General features: G+C 42.9%; 1 protein-coding gene and 1 non-coding gene across 28 annotated transcripts in view; both read left to right on the top strand.

The window, feature by feature from the left end:
• The first annotated feature begins 11 nt into the window (after positions 1 to 11).
• Positions 12 to 18,343, top strand: part of ALG8 (ALG8 alpha-1,3-glucosyltransferase) — a 39,298-nt gene continuing 20,966 nt past the window's right edge. For 12 of the 27 annotated variants that reach the window (XM_063641437.1, XM_063641436.1, XM_063641433.1 and 9 more), the window contains exons 1-3: positions 108 to 247; positions 12,644 to 12,722; positions 15,867 to 16,060. In XM_063641437.1, the coding sequence (XP_063497507.1) occupies positions 153 to 247; positions 12,644 to 12,722; positions 15,867 to 16,060 (368 nt within the window). In that variant the 5' untranslated portion in view covers positions 108 to 152. The other 15 variants (XM_063641420.1, XM_055283066.2, XM_063641424.1 and 12 more) reach the window with 12 other exon arrangements.
• LOC129485533 (U6 spliceosomal RNA) lies at positions 6,243 to 6,345 on the top strand. The gene has a single exon (XR_008658679.1). It is a non-coding gene; the product is annotated as a U6 spliceosomal RNA (small nuclear RNA).

Here is an 18,343-nt window from a genome sequence, read left to right as displayed (position 1 = left end):
GGGAAGTTTAAATAGCTGATTGCCGTCCTCGGACTGGCTGCGCGGCTCGCCGCATGCGCGCAGCTCGCGGGCACCGCTTCAGAGGGCTTTCTCCGCATGCGCGGAATCCCGGATGTGGATCAAGTTGGTAGGAAGCGTGGGGTGCCGCAGCGATGGCGGCGCTCACAATTGCCACGGGTACTGGCAATTGGTTTTCGGCTTTGGCGCTCGGGGTGACTCTCCTCAAATGCCTTCTCATCCCCACATAGTAAGGGACTCGCACGGCCAGGGGCTGGGCGGGGAGGCCCCGCGGTCGGTCAGGGCGGGAGAGAAAGGTGTGGATATCCCTGGGTATGAACAGAAGGAACTTTAGGTCGTGTTTGTCGCTACCCTGCCTTCGCTAAGCTTTCCGTTTCGCCAGTTGTTACTTGACTTAGCCCCAGCTAGCTAGGTTCAGACCTGGCGCTGTCTGATTTGGAACAAATCACTTTAACGTTTCTGAACCTCAGGGTCCTCATCCTTAATAGGCATTTAAGAACCTCTGCCTCCAACAGCCATTCAGCCAGTATTATCAGACGCCTGAGGCGCCGGGTACCGTTTTAACTCCTGGGAGATGCGGTGGTGAGCAAGACATTGCTGGTCCTTGCCCTCGAAGTTGGTGGGTGGACCTAGACAAACAGGAACGTTTCAGATTGTGGTAAAGGAAATAGAGGGTTACTAAGTGGCTGTGCGCTATTCCTTTAGAAGGTGATGTTTGAGTTGAAATTCAAAAAATGAAAAAGAATAAGTGATGTGGAAAGCAGTTCAGGCATAGGAAAGAGTAAGTTCAAAGGCCCTGCGGCAGGAAAGAAGTCAGAGCATTCTAGGAACAGAAAGTGCCCCTTGTGGCTGCGGAGCATTGAGGGAGAGGAGTGGCACAGGATGGGGTGCACAGGGGACAGATAACACAGGGTTTCGAAGACCACAGTTAGACTGCTGTGTAAAAAATGGGCCAAGACTGAAAGCGTGGAAACCAAGAAGCAACCATCAAATGGTGGTGCGTATACAGTAGGTACTCAATATTTATTAATATTAGCTTCCTCCTTCCCTTCATCCTTCCTCTTTTTTCTTTTTCTCCCTCATCCGTTTTTTCCTTTCCCTCCCACTTCCCAGTTTAGAGTTTGTTTTATTGGTATGCTTTGATTCAGGCTCTTAGTTATCTCTTGTTGAATATGGGAGAGTCATATATAAGTCCATACTGATGTGTATATGTAATCATATAAGTGGAATGTGTATGTAGATTCAGTAAAATGATTAACTGTAGGTCTGTGCATAAGAAGATATTTCTTGCTTTAGTTGCCTCAGGCTAGAAATGTATCCTCAGAGTTGTTTTTTTTGTTTGTTATTATTTTTTTTTTGAGACAGTCTTGTCCCACTCTGTCACCCAGGCTGGAGTACAGTGGCACGATCTCGGCTTACTGCAACCTCTGCCTCCTGGGTTCAAATGATTCTCCTGCCTCAGCCTCCGGAGTAGCTGAGATTACAGGCTTGCACCACCGCGCCAGGCTAATTTTTGTATTTTTAGTAGAGACGGGGTTTCACCATGATGGCCGGGGGCTGATCTCAATCTCCTGACCTCAAGTGGTCCACCTGCCTCGGCCTCCCATAATGTTGGGATTACAGGCATGAGCCACCATGCCTGGCCAGAGCTGTTATTTTGAATACCTGCTCTTGGTCCAGGTTAAGAATGTGTATAGCGCTCACTTTGGCAGCACATGTACAGGAATACCTCATTTTTTGTACTTTGCTTTATTGCACTTCACAGATACTGCATTTTCATTTTTTTTTACAAATTGAAGGCTGCAGTAACTCTCCATTGAGCAACTCTATCAATGCCATTTTTCTAACATCGTGCTCATTTTGTGTCTGTTACATTTTGGTAAATCTTGAAATATTTCACACTTTTTTCATTACTATTCTATTTGTTATGATGATCTGTAATCAGTGATCTTTGATATTACTATTCTGATTGCTTTGGGGCAACACTATGGTGAACTTAATAAATGCTGTGTGTTCCGACTGCTCTACCAACCAGCTGTTCCATCATCTCTCTCCCTCTCCTCAGGTCTCCCTATTGACTGAGTTACAATAATAAAGTTAGGCCAATTAATAGCCCTACAGTGGCCTCTAAGTGTTCAAGTGAGAGGAAGAGTCACATATCTCTAACTTTAAATCAAAAGCTAGAAATCTCTGACTTTAAATCAAAAGCTAGAAATGATTGAGCTTGATGAGGAAGGCATCCTGAAAGCCAAGACAGGCTGAAAGCTAGGCCCATTGTGCCAAACAGCCAAGTTGTGAGTGCAGAGGAAAAGTTCTTGAAGAAAACTAAAAATGCTACTCCAGTGAATACACAAGTGATAAGAAAGTGAAACAACCTTGATGATATGGAGAATGTTTTAGTGCTCTGGATAGATCAAACCAGCCATAACATTCCCTTAAGCCAAAACCTTATCCAGAGCAAGGCCCTAACTCTTCAATTCTTTGAAGCCTAAGAGAGGTGAGGAAGTTGCAGAAGAAAATTTGGGAGCTAGCAGAGGTTCTTTTAAGAAAAGAAGTCATCGGCCGGGTGCGGTGGCTCATGCCTATAATCCCAGCACTTTGGTAGGCCAAGACGGTTGGATCACCTGAGGACCAACATGGAGAAATCCCGTCTCTACTAAAAATACAAAATTAGCTGGGTGTGATGGAGCATGCCTGTAATCCCAGTTACTCGGGAGGCTGAGGCAGGAGAATCACTTGAACCTGGGAGGTGTAGGTTGCAGTGAGCTGAGATCGCACTATTGCACTCCAGCCTGGGCAACAAGAGTGAAACTCCGTCTCAAAAAAAAAAAAAAAAAAAAAAGCCATCTCCGTAATAAAGTACAAGGTGAAGCAGCAAGTGCTGATGTAGAAGCTGCAGTAAGTTTTCTAGAAGATCTAGCTAAGCTCACTGATTAAGGTGGCTACACTAAACAATAGGTTTTCAAGGTAGAAGAAACAGACTTATCTTGAAAGATGCCATCTAGGACATCTAGTTGAAGCCATTTCTCACTTACTATTCTAAAAATCCGATGGCCCTTAAGATTTATGCTAAATCTACTCTGCCTGTGATCTATAAATGGAACAACAAAGCCCTGGATGACAGCACATCTATTTACAGCATGGTTTACTGAATAAGCCCACTGTTGAGACCTACTGCTCAGAAACATTTTTTTTTTCTAGAGGCAGGGTCTCGCTCTATCTCCCAGGGTGAAGTACAGTGGCACCATCATGGCTCACTGCAGCCTTAATCTCCTGTACTTGAGCAATCCTCCTCCCTCAGCCTCCCGAATAGCTGGGACAAAGACAGATGCCACCATGCCCAGCTAATATTTTCTCTCTCTCTCTCTCTATTATCTGTCTGTCATCTATCTATGTATGTGTGTGTGTTTTGGTTTTTTTTCTTTCTTTCTTTTTGGTAGAGATGAGGTGTCACTGTGTTGCTCAGGCTGATCTCGAACTCCTGGGCTCAAGTGAGCCCTTCCAAAGTGCTGGGATTACAGGCCTGAGCCACCTCGTTGGTCAATATTTTTCCTTTCTCTTTTCTTTTTCGAGACAGTGTTTCACTTTGTCAGGTTGGAGTGCACTGGTATGATCTCAGCTCACTGCTGCTTCTACCTCCTGGGCTCAAACAGTCCTCCCATCTCAGCTCCCCAAGTAGCTTGAACTACAGGTGCACACCACTATGCCCAGCTAACTTTTTGTATTTTTTGCAGAGATGGGGTTTCACCAGGTTGCCCAGGCTGGTCTCAAATTCCTGACCTCAAGCAATCCACCTGTCTTGGTCTCCCAAAGTGCTAGGATTACAGACACAAGCCACCGTACCCAGCCATTATTTTTCTTTTTTTTTTCCTTATTTATTTATTTTTGAGACGGAGTTTCGCTTTGTCTCCCACGCTGGAATATAGTGGCACTCTCTCAGCTCACTGCAACCTCAGCTTCCCGAGTTCAAGCGATTCTCCTGCCTCAGCCACCCGATTAGCTGGGATTACAGGTGCACACCATCATGCCCTGCTTATTTTTATATTTTTAGTAGAGATGGGGTTTTGCCACATTGGCCAGGCTGGTCTTGAACTACTGGCCTCAAGTGATCTGCTCTCTTTGGCCTCCCAAAGTGCTGGGATTACAGGCATGAGCACCATGCCCAGCCTTTTTTTAAAATTTATTTTTGGAGAGATGGGGTCACTGTGTTGCCCAGGCCGGCCTGGAATTCCTAGGCTCAAGCAATCCTCCTACCTTTGCCCCCCAAAGTTCTGGGATTACAGACATGAGCCACTGTGCCCAACCTTAATGTTGTTTTCATGCCTGCTGATGTAACATCTATTCTGCAGCCAGTTGAGTAGTTTATTTTTTTTTTTTGAAACAGGGTCTCACTCTGCCTCTCAGGCTGGATTGCAGTAGCATGATCTCAGCTCACTGCAACCTCCACCTTTCGGGCTCAAGCAATCCTCCTACCTCAACCTGCCAAGTAGCTGGGACTTAAGGTGTGTGCTACCATACTCTGCTAATTTTTGTATTTTTAGTAGAGATGGGTTTTCGCTGCATTGCCCAGGCTGTCCTTGAACTCCTTTGCTCAAGCAATCTGCCTGCCTTGGCTTCCCAAAGTGCTGGGATTATAGGCGTGAGCCACCATGTCCAATCAGTTTCGACTTTTAAGTCTTGTTATTTAAGAAATACATTTCATAAGGCTGTATCTGCCATAGATAGTGATTCCTCTGATGTATCTGGGCAAAGTAAATTGAAACCTGGAAACGGTGCACCATTCTAGATGCTATTAAGAACATTCATGATTCATGGGAGGAGGTCAAGATATCAACATTAACAAGAGTTTGGAAGAATTAGATTCCAACTCCAATGGATGACTTTGAGGGGGTTCAAGACTTCATTGGAAGAAGTAACTGCAGATGTCATGGAAGTAGCAAGAGAACTAGAAGTGGAGCCTGAGCATGTGATTGAATTGCTGCATGACATCTCATGATAAAACTTGAGTGGATGAGGAGTTACTTCTCATAGATGAGCAGAGAAAGTGGTTTCTTTTGAGATGCACTCTGCTAATGAAGATGCTGTAAATATTGTTGAAATGACAACAAAGGATTTTGAATATTATATAAACTTAGTTAATAATCAGTGGCAGGGTTTGAGAAGAAGGATTGACTCCAATTTTGAAAGTTTTACTGTGGGTTAAATGCTATCAAACAGCGTTGCGTACTAGAGGAATCTTTCGTGAAAGGAAGAGCCCATCGGTGTGGCAAGCTTCACTGTTGTTTTATTTTAAGAAATTGCCATAGTCTTGCCAGGCGCGGTGGCTCATGCCTGTAATCCCAGCATTTTGGGAGGCTGAGGCGGGCGGGTCACCTGAGGTCAGGAGTTCAAGACCAGCCTGGCCAACATGGTGAAACCCCGTCTCTACTAAATAAACAAAAATTAGCCAGGTGTGGTGGTGGTCATCTGTAATCCCAGCCATTTAGGAGGCTGAGGCAGGAGAATCACTTAAACCCAGGAGGTGGAGGTTGCAGTGAGCCGAGATCACGCCATTGCATTCCAGCCTGGGTGACAAGAGTGAGACTCCATCTCAAAAAAAAAAAAAAAAACAGTTTGCCACAGTCACCCCAATCTTCAGCACCCATAACCCTGATCAATCAACAGCCATCAACATTGAAGCAAAATCCTCCACCACCAAAAAGATTAGGACTTGCCGAAGGCGCAGGTGATCATTAGCTTTGTTTTAGCAATAAAGTATTTTAAGAGGAAGTTGTACACTGTCTTTTTAGACATAATATTGCATACTTTATAATGTAGTGTAAACATACCTTTTTTTTTTTTTTTTGAGACGGAGTCTCGCTCTGTCGCCCAGGCTGGAGGGCAGTGGCGCTGTCTCGGCTCACTGCAAGCTCCACCTTCCAGGTTCATGCCATTCTCCTGCCTCAGCCTCCCAAGTAGCTGGGACTACAGGCGCTTGTCACCAAGCCCGGCTAATTTTTTTTGTATTTTCAGTAGAGACGGGGTTTCACCATGTTAACCAGGATGGTCTCGATCTCCTGACCTTGTGATCCACCCACCTCGGCCTCCAAAGTGCCGGGATTACAGGTGTGAGCCACTGTGCCTGGCCAGTGTAAACATAACTTTTACATGCTCTGGGAAATCAAAAAATTCATGTGACTCACTTTATTGAGATTTTCACTTCGTTATGGTGGTCTAAACCCACAATATCTCTAAGGTATGCCTGCACTAAAATTGAATGATACAGGAAGCTTAGCATGGTCCACGCACAAGGATAGTATGCAAATTTATGAAACACTTCATATATTTAAAAAGGAATGTTTTTAGTTGTAGTTAATGCTCTGCTTCTGAAACCGGAAACCCCTGGGATGTGAGAGGGAAGTTACAGGATAAATGCAGATATATTCAACAAAACATTTACTAATTGCTTTATTATGTACCAGGTACTGTTGCTAGGCTAGAAGGGAGGAAAAAATAGATATGATCCCTAGCCCTGTGAAGTATGTAGTTCAGTAAGTGTAACAGTACAAGAAACAAATCAATGCAAATATGTAGTTACATAACCACAATTTAGATTAAGTATTAGGAAGAAGAGGCTGGGCGTGGTGGCTCATGCCTGTAATCCCAGCACTTTGGGAGGCTGAGGTGGGCGGATCACGAGGTCAGGAGATCGAGACCATCCTGGTTAACATGGTGAAACCCCGTCTCTACTGAAAATACAAAAAATTAGCCGGGTGTGGTGGTGGGTGCGTGTAGTCCCAGCTATTGGGGAGGCTGAGGCAGGAGAATGGCATGAACCCAGAAGGCAGAGCTTGCAGTGAGCTGAGATAGCGCCACTACACTCCAACCTGGGTGACAGAGCGAGACTCCATCTAAAAAAAAAGGAAGAAGAACAACAGGATCCTATCAGGGGACCAAGAAGGAAGACGTACTTTCGATTGGGTGTCGGAGAATGTCTCTGAGGAACTGACATAATTGGAGGACTAAAGTGTGAGTGAGAGGGCCATCCATGCAGAGTATGTGTTGTGTGCAGGTGTGTAGAACTTACCTGAAAGAGCACACTGTATAAATATAGGCCCTGTGGTGTGAAAGTATTGGCCTATTTGGGCAAGTATGATAAGGCCAGTGTAGCTGGCATGGAATAAGCAACAGAGGCAGAAACATGCACAGTAAAATTGGAAAGATAGGCACCAAATCATGCCGGAGCTTATAAAGCCAGGATGAAAAATTTAGATTTTGATTTTATAAGCTCAGTGGAAATGATTTGCGTTTATAAAATATTTTTTGGCTCCCACATAAATGATTGGAGGAGGGAGAAGTAGAGTCAGGAATGCTAGGTACCCTTTGAGAAAGTCTACATGAGAGAAGATGGTGACTTGAATTGGCATGGTGGCATTAGAGATAGAAATGGACAAATTAAAGATTTATTTTGCCTTGAGGTCAGGAAGGATTTGCAGAGAAAATAACAAGTAACTTTGGAAGTATTCGGTGGTTTAAGAGCCATAGCTAGGGAGTCAGACTGCCCTGATTAGAATCTGGCTCTGCTACATACTGGCTATGTGACAGGGCAAGCTGCTTCTCTAAGCCACTGGTGAAATGGTAAGAGTTAAAGAACCTACCTCATACAGAGTGTTGCAGGCAGAGGGAAAAGGTGAATGTAGAGTGAGACAAAAACAAGTGGGAGGATAGTGAGAAATGGGCTGAAAAGGTGAATAAGCGAGATCCAAAAAGATCTTTTAGGCTATGTTAAGTACTTTGGATTTTATCCAGAGGGCAGAGGCCAATTAAAAGGGAAATATGACATTCGTGATTTAGAAATATTTTGGCTGCAATGTGAAAGCTAGATTAATGAAGGGCCTGAGTGAAGATGGGGAGTTCAATTTAAGAAGCTATCATAGGACAAGTAAGAGATGGTAGGTTTTTGTTTGTTTTAATTTTTAGAGACAGGGCTGGGCACAGTGGCTCACACCTGTAATCCCAGCACTTTGGAAGGCCAAGGCAGGCAGATTGCTTGAGCTCGGGAGTTTGAGACCAGCCTGGGCAACGTAGTGAAACCCCATCTCTATAAGAAATACAAAGAATTAGCTGGAGATGGTGGTCAAAAATTTTAGAGACAGAGTCTAACTCTGTTGTTCAGGCTAGAGTACAGTGGCACAATCATAGCTCACTGAAGCCTCAAATTCCTGGGCTCAAGCCATCCTCTGGCCTCAGCCTCCTGAGTAGCTGGGTCTCCAGGTGCACACCACCACACCAGCTAATTATTAAGTTTTTTGTAGAGATGGGGGTCTCATTATGTTGCCCAGGCTGGTCTTGAACTTCCAACCTCAAGCTATCCTCCCACCATGGCCTCCCAAAGTACTGGGATTATAGGCATGAACCACTGTGCTTGGCTGATGGTAGATTTTGTTAATGCAATTTAAAAAAGTAGTTGTTTACTATTTATCATTATGTCTCTAGTCTTAGTTTTGCTTTTTTTTTCAAGTGTCATTTCAGCAGTTAAGGTTACTTTTACTGATGGGTGCAGTGGCTCACGCCTGTAATCCCAGCATTCCAACAAAAGTGAAGTCTCCAACAGTTTTGAATAGGAAACAACAAAATAACTAAAGCAACCAAAAAAGAGAGTGGAAAAAATCTATATAGTACAACTGTATAGGAAAAAAAAGTGTCCCCAGACTCACTCAGATTTTGTAAATGCTGTCTCCAAGGAAAGTAAAAAAGACATATCTATAAAACAAGAACTGATGCTATGAAACAGGAATTATCAGAGAAACAGTAGTTAATAGAAAACGTTTTTGCCAAAATTAAGGACAAATTGAGTAAATCTTTCAAAAATATGAGAGAAAAGATAAAAATTATAAGTTCAATCTAGGGTGTCTAGCATCCATCTAAAAAAAATTCAGAAAAAAAAACAGGGGAGGAGATTAACAAATAATAAATTTCCCAGAGCTGAAGGCACTACATACTCAGCATAATTAATGAAAAAAGACCCTCACGAAGACATTAATCACTAGGCATTTCAGACTGCTATGGATAAAAAGGAGAAACAGGAAACTTCCAGAGATGAAGGGAAAACCATAAAGGAAAGAGACTTACCAACATCAACATTTTATACTAAAAACCATGGAATAAGCTTCCAAAGTTCAGTGGAAGTAAATTTCAACCTAGAATTCCATAAAAAATCCAGTACAAATCATAAATGTACAGCTCACTGAATTTTTGCAAAGTGAATACATCTGTAAATAGCATATAAATCAGTAAGCAGAATATTATCCCTCGTCTTTCCAGCCACTCCCCACACCCCCACCCCACTAAAGGTATTGATATTCTCACCTTTTTTTCTTTCTTTTCTTTTTTTTTTTTTTTTTTTTTTTTTGAGACTGGGTCTTGCTCTGTCTCCCATACTGGAGTGCAGTGATACAAACTTGGCTCGCTGTAGCCTCAGCCTCTTGGACTCAAGCTGTCCTCCCACCTCAACCTCTTGAGTATTTGGGACTACAGAGGTGTGCCGCCATGCGTGGCTAATTTTTAAATTTTTTCTAGAGATGAGGTCTCATTATGTTACCCAGGCTGGTCTCGAACTCCTGAGCTTAAGTGATCCCCCTGCCTTGGCCTCCCAAAGTGTTGGGATTACAGGTGTGAGCCATCATGCCTGGCCTCTGATATTCTGACTGTTAACTGCATAGGTTAAATTTTGCCTGTTTTTGAATTTTTGTTTGGGTTTTTTTGTTTGTTTTTGAATTTTATACAACTGTAATCATACAATCTATTCTCTTGGGTCTGGCTTTCACTCAACATTAAGTTTGTGCGTTGTTGTGTAATTACTGTTTTTTCATTCTTATCACTAGATAGCACTGGTTCTCAAACTTTTTAGTCAGAATCACTTCTTAAAAATAATTGAGGGTCACAAAGAGCTATAGGTTTATGTGGGCTGTATAATAGATAATTACCATTTTAGAAATCAAAACAAATTGTTCAAGCACAAGAATATACAAACACAAATTTCACTGGCCTTAAGAGTGATGACATCACATTATGTAGCCTCTAGAACGTCACTGTATACTTGTGAGAGAATGAGTGAAAGTAGAACGAATTACATCTGAATATTATTATGAAAATAGTACATATTTCAAACTCCTTGAAAGGGTCTCCCTGTGAGTCCCTGAATCACACTTTTGAGAACTGCTGCCCTACAGTATTCCATTGTGTGAAAACACCACAATTTATTTATGGTGTCCATTCTGCTGTTCATGGACATTTATCTCCACTTTTTGCCTGTTGCAAGTAGTTTTACTTTGCACATTTTTTTTGTTTTTTTTGAGATGGAGTCTTGCTCTGTCGCCCAGGCTGGAGTGCAGTGGCACGATCTCAGCTCACTGCAAGCTCCGCCTCCCGGGTTCATGCCATTCTCCTGCCTCAGCCTCCTGAGTAGCTGGGACTACAGGCGCCCATCACCACGCCCGGCTAATTTTTTGTGTTTTTAGTAGAGATGGGGTTTCATCATGTTAGCCAGGATGGTGTCAATCTCCTGACCTCGTGATCCGCCTGCCTCGGCCTCCCAAAGTGCTGAAATTACAGGTGTGAGCCACCGTGCCAGGCCCCACTTTGCACATTCTTATAGTACATGTCTTTTAGTGAACATACTATGCATTTCTGTTGGGTATACGTACTTAGACTTGGGATTGATGGGTCATCAATTCAATTTTGAGTGGAGATTTTGAAAAATCGGTAGGAGGCCGGGCGTGATGGCTCACGGTTGTAATCCCAGCACTTTGGGAGGCCGAGGCAGGCGGATCACGAGGTCAGGAGATCGAGACCACGGTGAAACCCCGACTCTACTAAAAATACACAAAGTTAGCCGGGCGTGGTGGCGGGCGCCTGTAGTCCCAGCTACTCGGAGAGGCTGAGGCAGGAGAATGGCGTGAACCTGGGAGGCGGAGCTTGCAGTGAGCCGAGATTGCGCCACTGCACTCCAGCCTGGGCGACAGAGCAGGACTCCGTCTCAAAAAAAAAAAAAAAAAAAAATCTGTAGGAGATTCAAATGAGATTGTTAACAGGAAATTGAAGGCGTCTGTGTCTACAACTTAGGAAAGAAGCCAATGTTGCATATTGAAATTTGGGAGTAGGCCAGGCGTGGTGGCTCATACCTGTAATCCCAGCACTTTGGGAGGCCGAGGCAGGCTGATCACGAGGTCAGGATATCAAGACCATCCTGGCCAACACAGTGAAACCCCATCTCTACTAAAATACAAAAAAAAAAAAAAAAAAAAACTTAGCCGGGCATGGTGCCGTGCACCTGTAGTCCCAGCTACTCGGGAGGCTGAGGCAGGGGGTCGCTTGAACCTGGGAGACGGAGGTTGCAGTGAGCCAAGATCGTACTACTGCACTCCAGCCTGGGGACAGAGCGAGACTCCGTCTCCAAAAAAAAAAAAGGAAATTTGGGAGTCATCCTTATACAATTGGCAGTGGAACCAGAAAGTTTGCATAAGATTGTCCAGAGCAGAATAAGTTGCATAAAAAGGGGACCAAGAACTGAACCTAGGGGAATATGAACATGTCCCTGATGAATATAGGAAGGGAAAGCCATGATTGAGACAGAAGGGGTTGGCTGGAGGTAGGAGAAAGTTGTCATTGTGGAAAGGTGTAAAACATTGGAAAGTGTAAATTGGGCTTTTGCTGTCATTGTTGACTTTGGTGAGTGGATATTCAGCAAGAATGTATTGAGCCTGTCCATGTGTCAGGTGCTGTTCTAAATGTGGAGGGGAGGTACAGCAGTGGACAAACAGGAAAAGATTTTTTCTAAAGATGGATGATCCTTAGATATATATATATATATATATAGTGATGGGAAGAGGGAGAATTTCGAGACATGGAAAAGGCAAGGCAAGAATCTTTTCCCACCTTCTCTGTCAGATGAACTCCTACTCGTCGTTACATCTTGGTATATGAGGCCTTTTTCAGGTAATGATTTTGTTAGAATTGTTTGTGAGCAAGAGGAAGTCACTTCTGAGCAAAGGCCTGAGGGCTGCCTGTAAGAGAAAGTTTGGGCTAGGCCGGGCACAGTGGCCCATGCCTGTAATCCCAGCACTTTGGGAGACTGAGGCAGGTGGATCACCTGAGGTCAGGAGTTTGAGACCAGCCTGGCCAACATGGCGAAACCCCATCTCTACTAAAAATTAGCCAGGATTGGTGGTACATGCCTGTAGTCTCAGCTGCTCGGGAGGCTGAGACAGGAGACTCGCGCGAACCTGGGAGGCGGCGGTTGCAGTGAGCTGAGATGGGTCCACTACACTCCAGCCTGGGCAACAGGAGATTCCGCCTCAAAAAAAAAAAGAAAAGAAAAAGAAAAAGTCTGGGCTTCTTGTCAGCACTCTAAGTAGTTCTGAGACCCTTTTCACTGACTTGTAGATTGCTCAACAACTTTCCAGAAGATCTGACCTCCAGATAAATGAGGTGTTTTAGGATTATGTAATATCTTATTTGTGTCTCTATAGGACAGTGAGCTGTGACTGCTTAGGGAATGTCAGTCCATTTAAAAGCATAACTATGGGAATTAGAAATCAATAAATATTGCAAAATCTCATTTTATTCATCTAATTGTTTTGAATAGCCATTCCACAGATTTTGAAGTACACCGAAACTGGCTTGCTATCACTCACAGTTTGCCAATATCACAGTGGTATTATGAGGTAAGTTTTAATTTTCACCTTTTTTTTTTTTTAAGATTCATATATAAACTAGGTAAATATTACTGATATTAAAAATGTTTTCTGGCTGGGTGTGGTGGCTCATGCTTGTAATCCCAGCACTTTGGGAGGCCGAGGCGGGCAGATCATGAGGTCAGGGATTGGAGACCAGCCTGGCCAACACAGTGAAACCCTGTCTCTACTAAAAATACAAAAATTAGCTGGGTGTGGTGGTGGGCACCTGTAATCCCAGCTACTCAGGAGGCTGAGGCAGGAAAATCACTTGAACCTGGGAGGCGGAGGTTGCAATGAGCTGAGATCACGCCACTGCACTCCAGCCTGGGTGACAGAGTTAGACTCTGTCTCAAAAAAAAAAAAAGTTTTTCCTGCAATCGTAGATCTAATTAATCTTTATAAAAATTGTGATCTCTTCTCAGTTCTGTCCTCTTGCACTACTAGGGAATCCCCTTACTTCAAAATGAGTTTCCCAGTCTATAAATTGGGAGGTATAATATCTACCACACTTTTTGAAAGAGGAAGAACTGGATTCTTAGGCCTGGCTCTGCCACTATCTAGTTACGTAGAGAAAAGATACTTCATGTCTCTGGGCCTTAGTGTCTCATCTGGCACGTAAGGATTTGGAGTGAATTATTTCTAAGATCCTGTCTGTTCCTAATGTTTTGTGATTTTATGAGGAAAGGAATAATCAAATGTGATGTGTAGACATCAGGTAATATACAAACCATTCTCTCATATGGTTTATAAAAACTACGTCTGTATTTTGATTTCTTTTTCTTTTCTTTTCTTTTTTTTTTTTTTGAGACAGAGTCTCGCTCTGTCACCCAGGCTGGAGTGCAGTGGCACAATCTCAGCTCACTGCAACCTCCGCCTCCCGGGTTCAAGCGATTCTCCTGCCTCAGCCTCCCAAGTAGCTGGGATTACAGGCGCCTGCCACCATGCCCCAGTTAATTTTTGTATTTTTAGTAAAGAGGGGGTTTTTACCATGTTGACCAGGCTGGTCTCGAACTCCGGACCTCAGGTGATCCACCCACCTTGGCCTCCCAAAGTGCTGGGATTACAGGCATGAGCCACTGCACCCAGCTTGTATTTTTGTTTCTGGTATGAATTACTAAACTGTGTGTAATACTTTATGAAAAACAGACATAACTCCAGAAATTTCTTTTTTTTTTTTTGAGACAGAGTCTCGCTCTGTCGCCCAGGCGGGAGTGCAGTGGCGCAATCTGTGCTCACTACAAGTTCTGCCTCCCAGGTTCACACCATTCTCCTGCCTCAGCCTCCTGAGTAGCTGGGACTATAGGCGCCTGCCACCACACCCAGCCAATTTTTGTATTTTTAGTAGAGACAGGGTTTCGCCATGTTAGCCAGGATGGTCTCGATCTCCTGACCTTGTGATCTGCCCACCTCGGCCTCCCAAAGTGCTGGGATTATAGGCGTGAACTGCCACACCCGGCCCAGAAATTTCTTGATGAAAAGCAGTACTCTGCTGACAGGGAGCTGGATTTTGTTTTCTTTTCTTTTCTTTTCTTTTGAGATGAAGTCTCACTCTCACCGAGGCCGGAGTGCAATGGCATGATCTCGGCTCACTGCGACCTCTGCCTCCTGGGTTCAAGCAATTCTCCTGCCTTGGCCTCCTGAGTAAGTGATTCTCCTGCCTTAGCTTCCTGAGTAGCTGGGATTACAGGCACCCACTACCATGCCCAGGTAATTTTTTGTTTTTTTTTTTTTTTTGTATTTTTAGTAGAGACAGGGTTTCACCGTGTTGGTCAAGCTGGTTTTGAACTCCTGACCTCAGGTGATCCACCTGCCTCGGCCTTCCAAAGTGCTGGGATTACAGGTGTGAACCACTGTGCCCGGCCCAGGGAGTTTTTTTTAAGGCAAATTTTTGCAAGTTTCCTATGAGTTTCAATACCATGTATATAGTATTTTATATGTATATATAAAATGTAATACCATAACCCATGAGGTAGATGCTACTATCCCTGTTATATAGGTGCAAAAACTGAGACTTAGGCCAGGCACGGTGGCTCACACCTGTAATCCCAGCACTTTGGGAGGCCGAAGTGGGTGGATCATGAAGTCAGGAGATCGAGACCATCCTGGCTAACATGGTGAAACCCCATCTCTACTAAAAATACAAAAAATTAGCCGGGTGTGGTGGCGGGCTTCTGTAGTCTCAGCTACTCAGGAGGCTGAAGCAGGAGAATGGTGTGAACCCGGGAGGCGGAGCTTACAGTGAGCCAAGATGGCGCCACTGCACTCCAGCCTGGGTGACAGAGCAAGACTCCGTCTCAAAAAAAAAAAAAAAAAAGAAGATTGAGACTTAGAGAAATCTAACAAAATATACTATTCTAAAGCTTGTATATTTTCATATGATTTCTATTTTCATTTACTCATTAGCAACTGTTCCTTTAACTAATGGTTATTTGATCCCAAACAATATGTCAGGCACTTACTAAATGCTGAGGATACAAAATGATAAAGGATAGTTTCTATTCTCCAGGATCATATAACTTAGTGGAACAAAATATAATAGCATTTGTGTATTATTTTGTTGTTTATAAATATATTTCATATGTATTATCTCATTTAATCTTCGTAATACCTCATTTTACAAATAGGGAAATTGTATCTCTAAGACACAATTTGAACCTAAGTTAGTGAATTATTTGTTATTTAGATGAGTAGAACCATGTCATAACCAAGTTTATAATCTCCAGGTTTCAAATTAATTTCCTTTAAGTATAGTTGACTCTATTTAAGGAAATTGAAGACCACGTTAAATAATTTACAAGACAGGTTTTAGTGTTCAGTCTTATGTAGGAATTGTTCTATGAATTTAGGGCACATTTTAAGTGCAACAGCATTTCACTATGATTATTTCTTGTTTGTTTTTAATTAACAATAGAGACAGGGTTTCACCATGTTGCCCAGACTGGTCTTGAACTCCTGGGCTCAAGCGATCTGCCTGCCTTGTCCTCCCAAAGTGCTGGGATTACAGGCGTGAGCTACCACGCCCAGCCTCATTGGGCTGTTTTAAAGACCAGAGAATGAAAAATTTTAAATCGTTGCACCATCTTCATTTATTCAGTTACTTAGGATATATTTGATCTTCTATTTTTATCACAGGCAACTTCAGAGTGGACGTTGGATTACCCCCCTTTTTTTGCATGGTTTGAGTATATCCTGTCACATGTCGCCAAATATTTTGATCAAGAGATGCTGAATGTCCATAATTTGAATTACTCCAGCTCAAGGACCTTACTTTTCCAGAGATTTTCCGTCATCTTTATGGATGTACTCTTTGTGTATGCTGTCCATGAGTAAGTCTGGAGCATGTCATTTTGTATGGAAGGTATTGAAGAAATAGTACAGTGTTAAGTAGTATTAACTTACTCCCAATTTAGGTGGAACAAAGTTTATATGATAGCAAATACTAGAACAATGAAAAATTGTGCTTTAAACTACATGTTTAAAGCACTCTAGCTGAATCTTGTGGAAGAAGTGGGGATAAGGTGGAGTTACAAGACAGAGGTGGAACAAGAGATTATGAATGTTGTGAAAAGAGGTAGTCCCAAGTATAATTCTAGGGCCATTTCTCCCACCCAGAATAGCTCCATATGTTTTTCTTTGCTTCCTTGCAGCAGGCCGCCAGAGGCTTCCATCACCTACCCTATCTTGGGGGATGCACACGGTACATGCACAATAGCACACACGTATGCATTGTGCTAACCACCAAAGTCTGCTGTTACGGAGCTTTCGTTCTAGTAAACTCAAGAAATTTCACTGAGTGCTTTTAGTTGTTTCCGTATGCTTTCCTTCATGAAGACTCTTTGTTATTTTAAGTTATGCTTATATTTTAAATTTTTATGTTTTACAACTTTTACTTATAAGTTAATTTTAAGTATTGAATACACATATATAGAATGTCTTGCACAGTGACTTCCAAGTACTAAGTTTCAGTTAATGTCAGTTTCCATTCTTTCCTAATGCTTTTTTTTTTTTTCCGAGATGGAATCTTGCTCTGTCGCCCAGGCTGGAGTGTTGTGGCACGATCTGGGCTCAATGTAACTGCCTCTCCGGTTCAAGCAGTTCTCCTGCCTCAGCCTCCCGGGTAGCTTGGATTACAGGTGCACACCACCATGGTAGGCTAATTTTTTTATTTTTAGTAGAGACAGGGTTTCACCATGTTGGTCAGGCTGGTCTTGAACTCTTGACCTCGTGATCCACCCACCTCGGCCTCCCAAAGTGCTGGGATTACAGGCATGAGCCGCCGCACCGACCTCATTCTTTCCTAACTCTTAAGCTTGCTGGTGTGATTGTGACAGAACAGTGACTGGTGTTCATTCAGTGACCCTTGTCATAAATGGATTGTTCTGTTTGTGAGGCCCTCTACACTGAACCCTTGCCCCAGTCAGTAAAGAGTCCCTTGGGAATGTCTTAACCCTTGAGCATTCTCATTGAATAATCCTGTTTGAAACCCTTCCTTTCAATCTGTTTATGACCTGGCAAGAGTTGAAAGGGAAGGTAATTTTTAGTATACTCTTTTTAACTCAAAATGTTTGATTTCAAGCTTCCAGGGAAAGAGTATACAAGCACAAAGGGAGAGGAAATAGAATTCATTTCCATCTGCAAAGTAGAGGGAATAGTTAAAAAGATTGTTGAAAGGCCAGGCATGGTGTCTCATGCCCGTAATCCCAGCACTTTGGGAGGCCAAGGCTGGTGTATTGCTTGAGCTCAGGAGTTTGAGACCAGCCTGGGTAACATGGTGAAACCCTGCCTCTACTGAAAATACAAAAATTAGCCGGCTGTGGTTGCCGGGGACTGTTGTCCCAGCTACTTGGGAGGCTAAGGCAGAGGATCTCTTGAACCTGGGAGGTCAAGGCTGCAGTGAGCCACTACACTCCATCCTAGGTGACAGACTGAGACCTTGTCTCAAAAAAAAAAAAAAAAATTGAAATCTATATGTCAGTTCCCAGAACCAAGCACGATATACAGATTATTAACTTATTTAATTTTCTCAGTGACCCTGTAAGTTTACTGCCTCTATTCATGAGGGAACTGAGGCTCCATAGGGAAAAAGGAGGGTACCTTTGCTAGTCCTCCTTTAATTGCGTCTATTATTTGTTTTAGATTTATTGTTAGAATTTGCCACTCTTCAAATGTAACACATTTTCAATGTCGTCTTTTTGTAGAATCATACATCCCCATTGTAAAAGCTTTGGAAAAGCACACATACATGCAAAGTAAAAATGATTCATACTCCCCCACCTATACTAATCACTATTAACATTTTGGTGTATGTTACTTCAGTCTCTTTTCTGTGTTCGAATATAATTTTCATAAAATAAAAATAGGATCTTACTGTTTTGTCACCTGCTATTGTCACTTAGTAATATACATCAACATTTAAATGACATACATGTTTACATAAAGGTTTTTAAATTATTATTTGGACAGTCAGGAGGTGCACATTTGCAGTTCTGTTCTTAATTTGGCTGGTATTATGGTATATAATTTAGAGTGCTAAATCAGCGTGGTCTGCAGTTTTTACTCTTAAGGACTGAAATAATGTATGCTCTCTCAGTTTTCAAAATCCTTACTTT

This window comes from Symphalangus syndactylus, chromosome 6 (assembly GCF_028878055.3).
Source record: "Symphalangus syndactylus isolate Jambi chromosome 6, NHGRI_mSymSyn1-v2.1_pri, whole genome shotgun sequence".
Taxonomy (NCBI): Eukaryota; Metazoa; Chordata; class Mammalia; order Primates; family Hylobatidae; genus Symphalangus; species Symphalangus syndactylus.
This window is presented reverse-complemented; position numbering and strand designations above follow the sequence as displayed.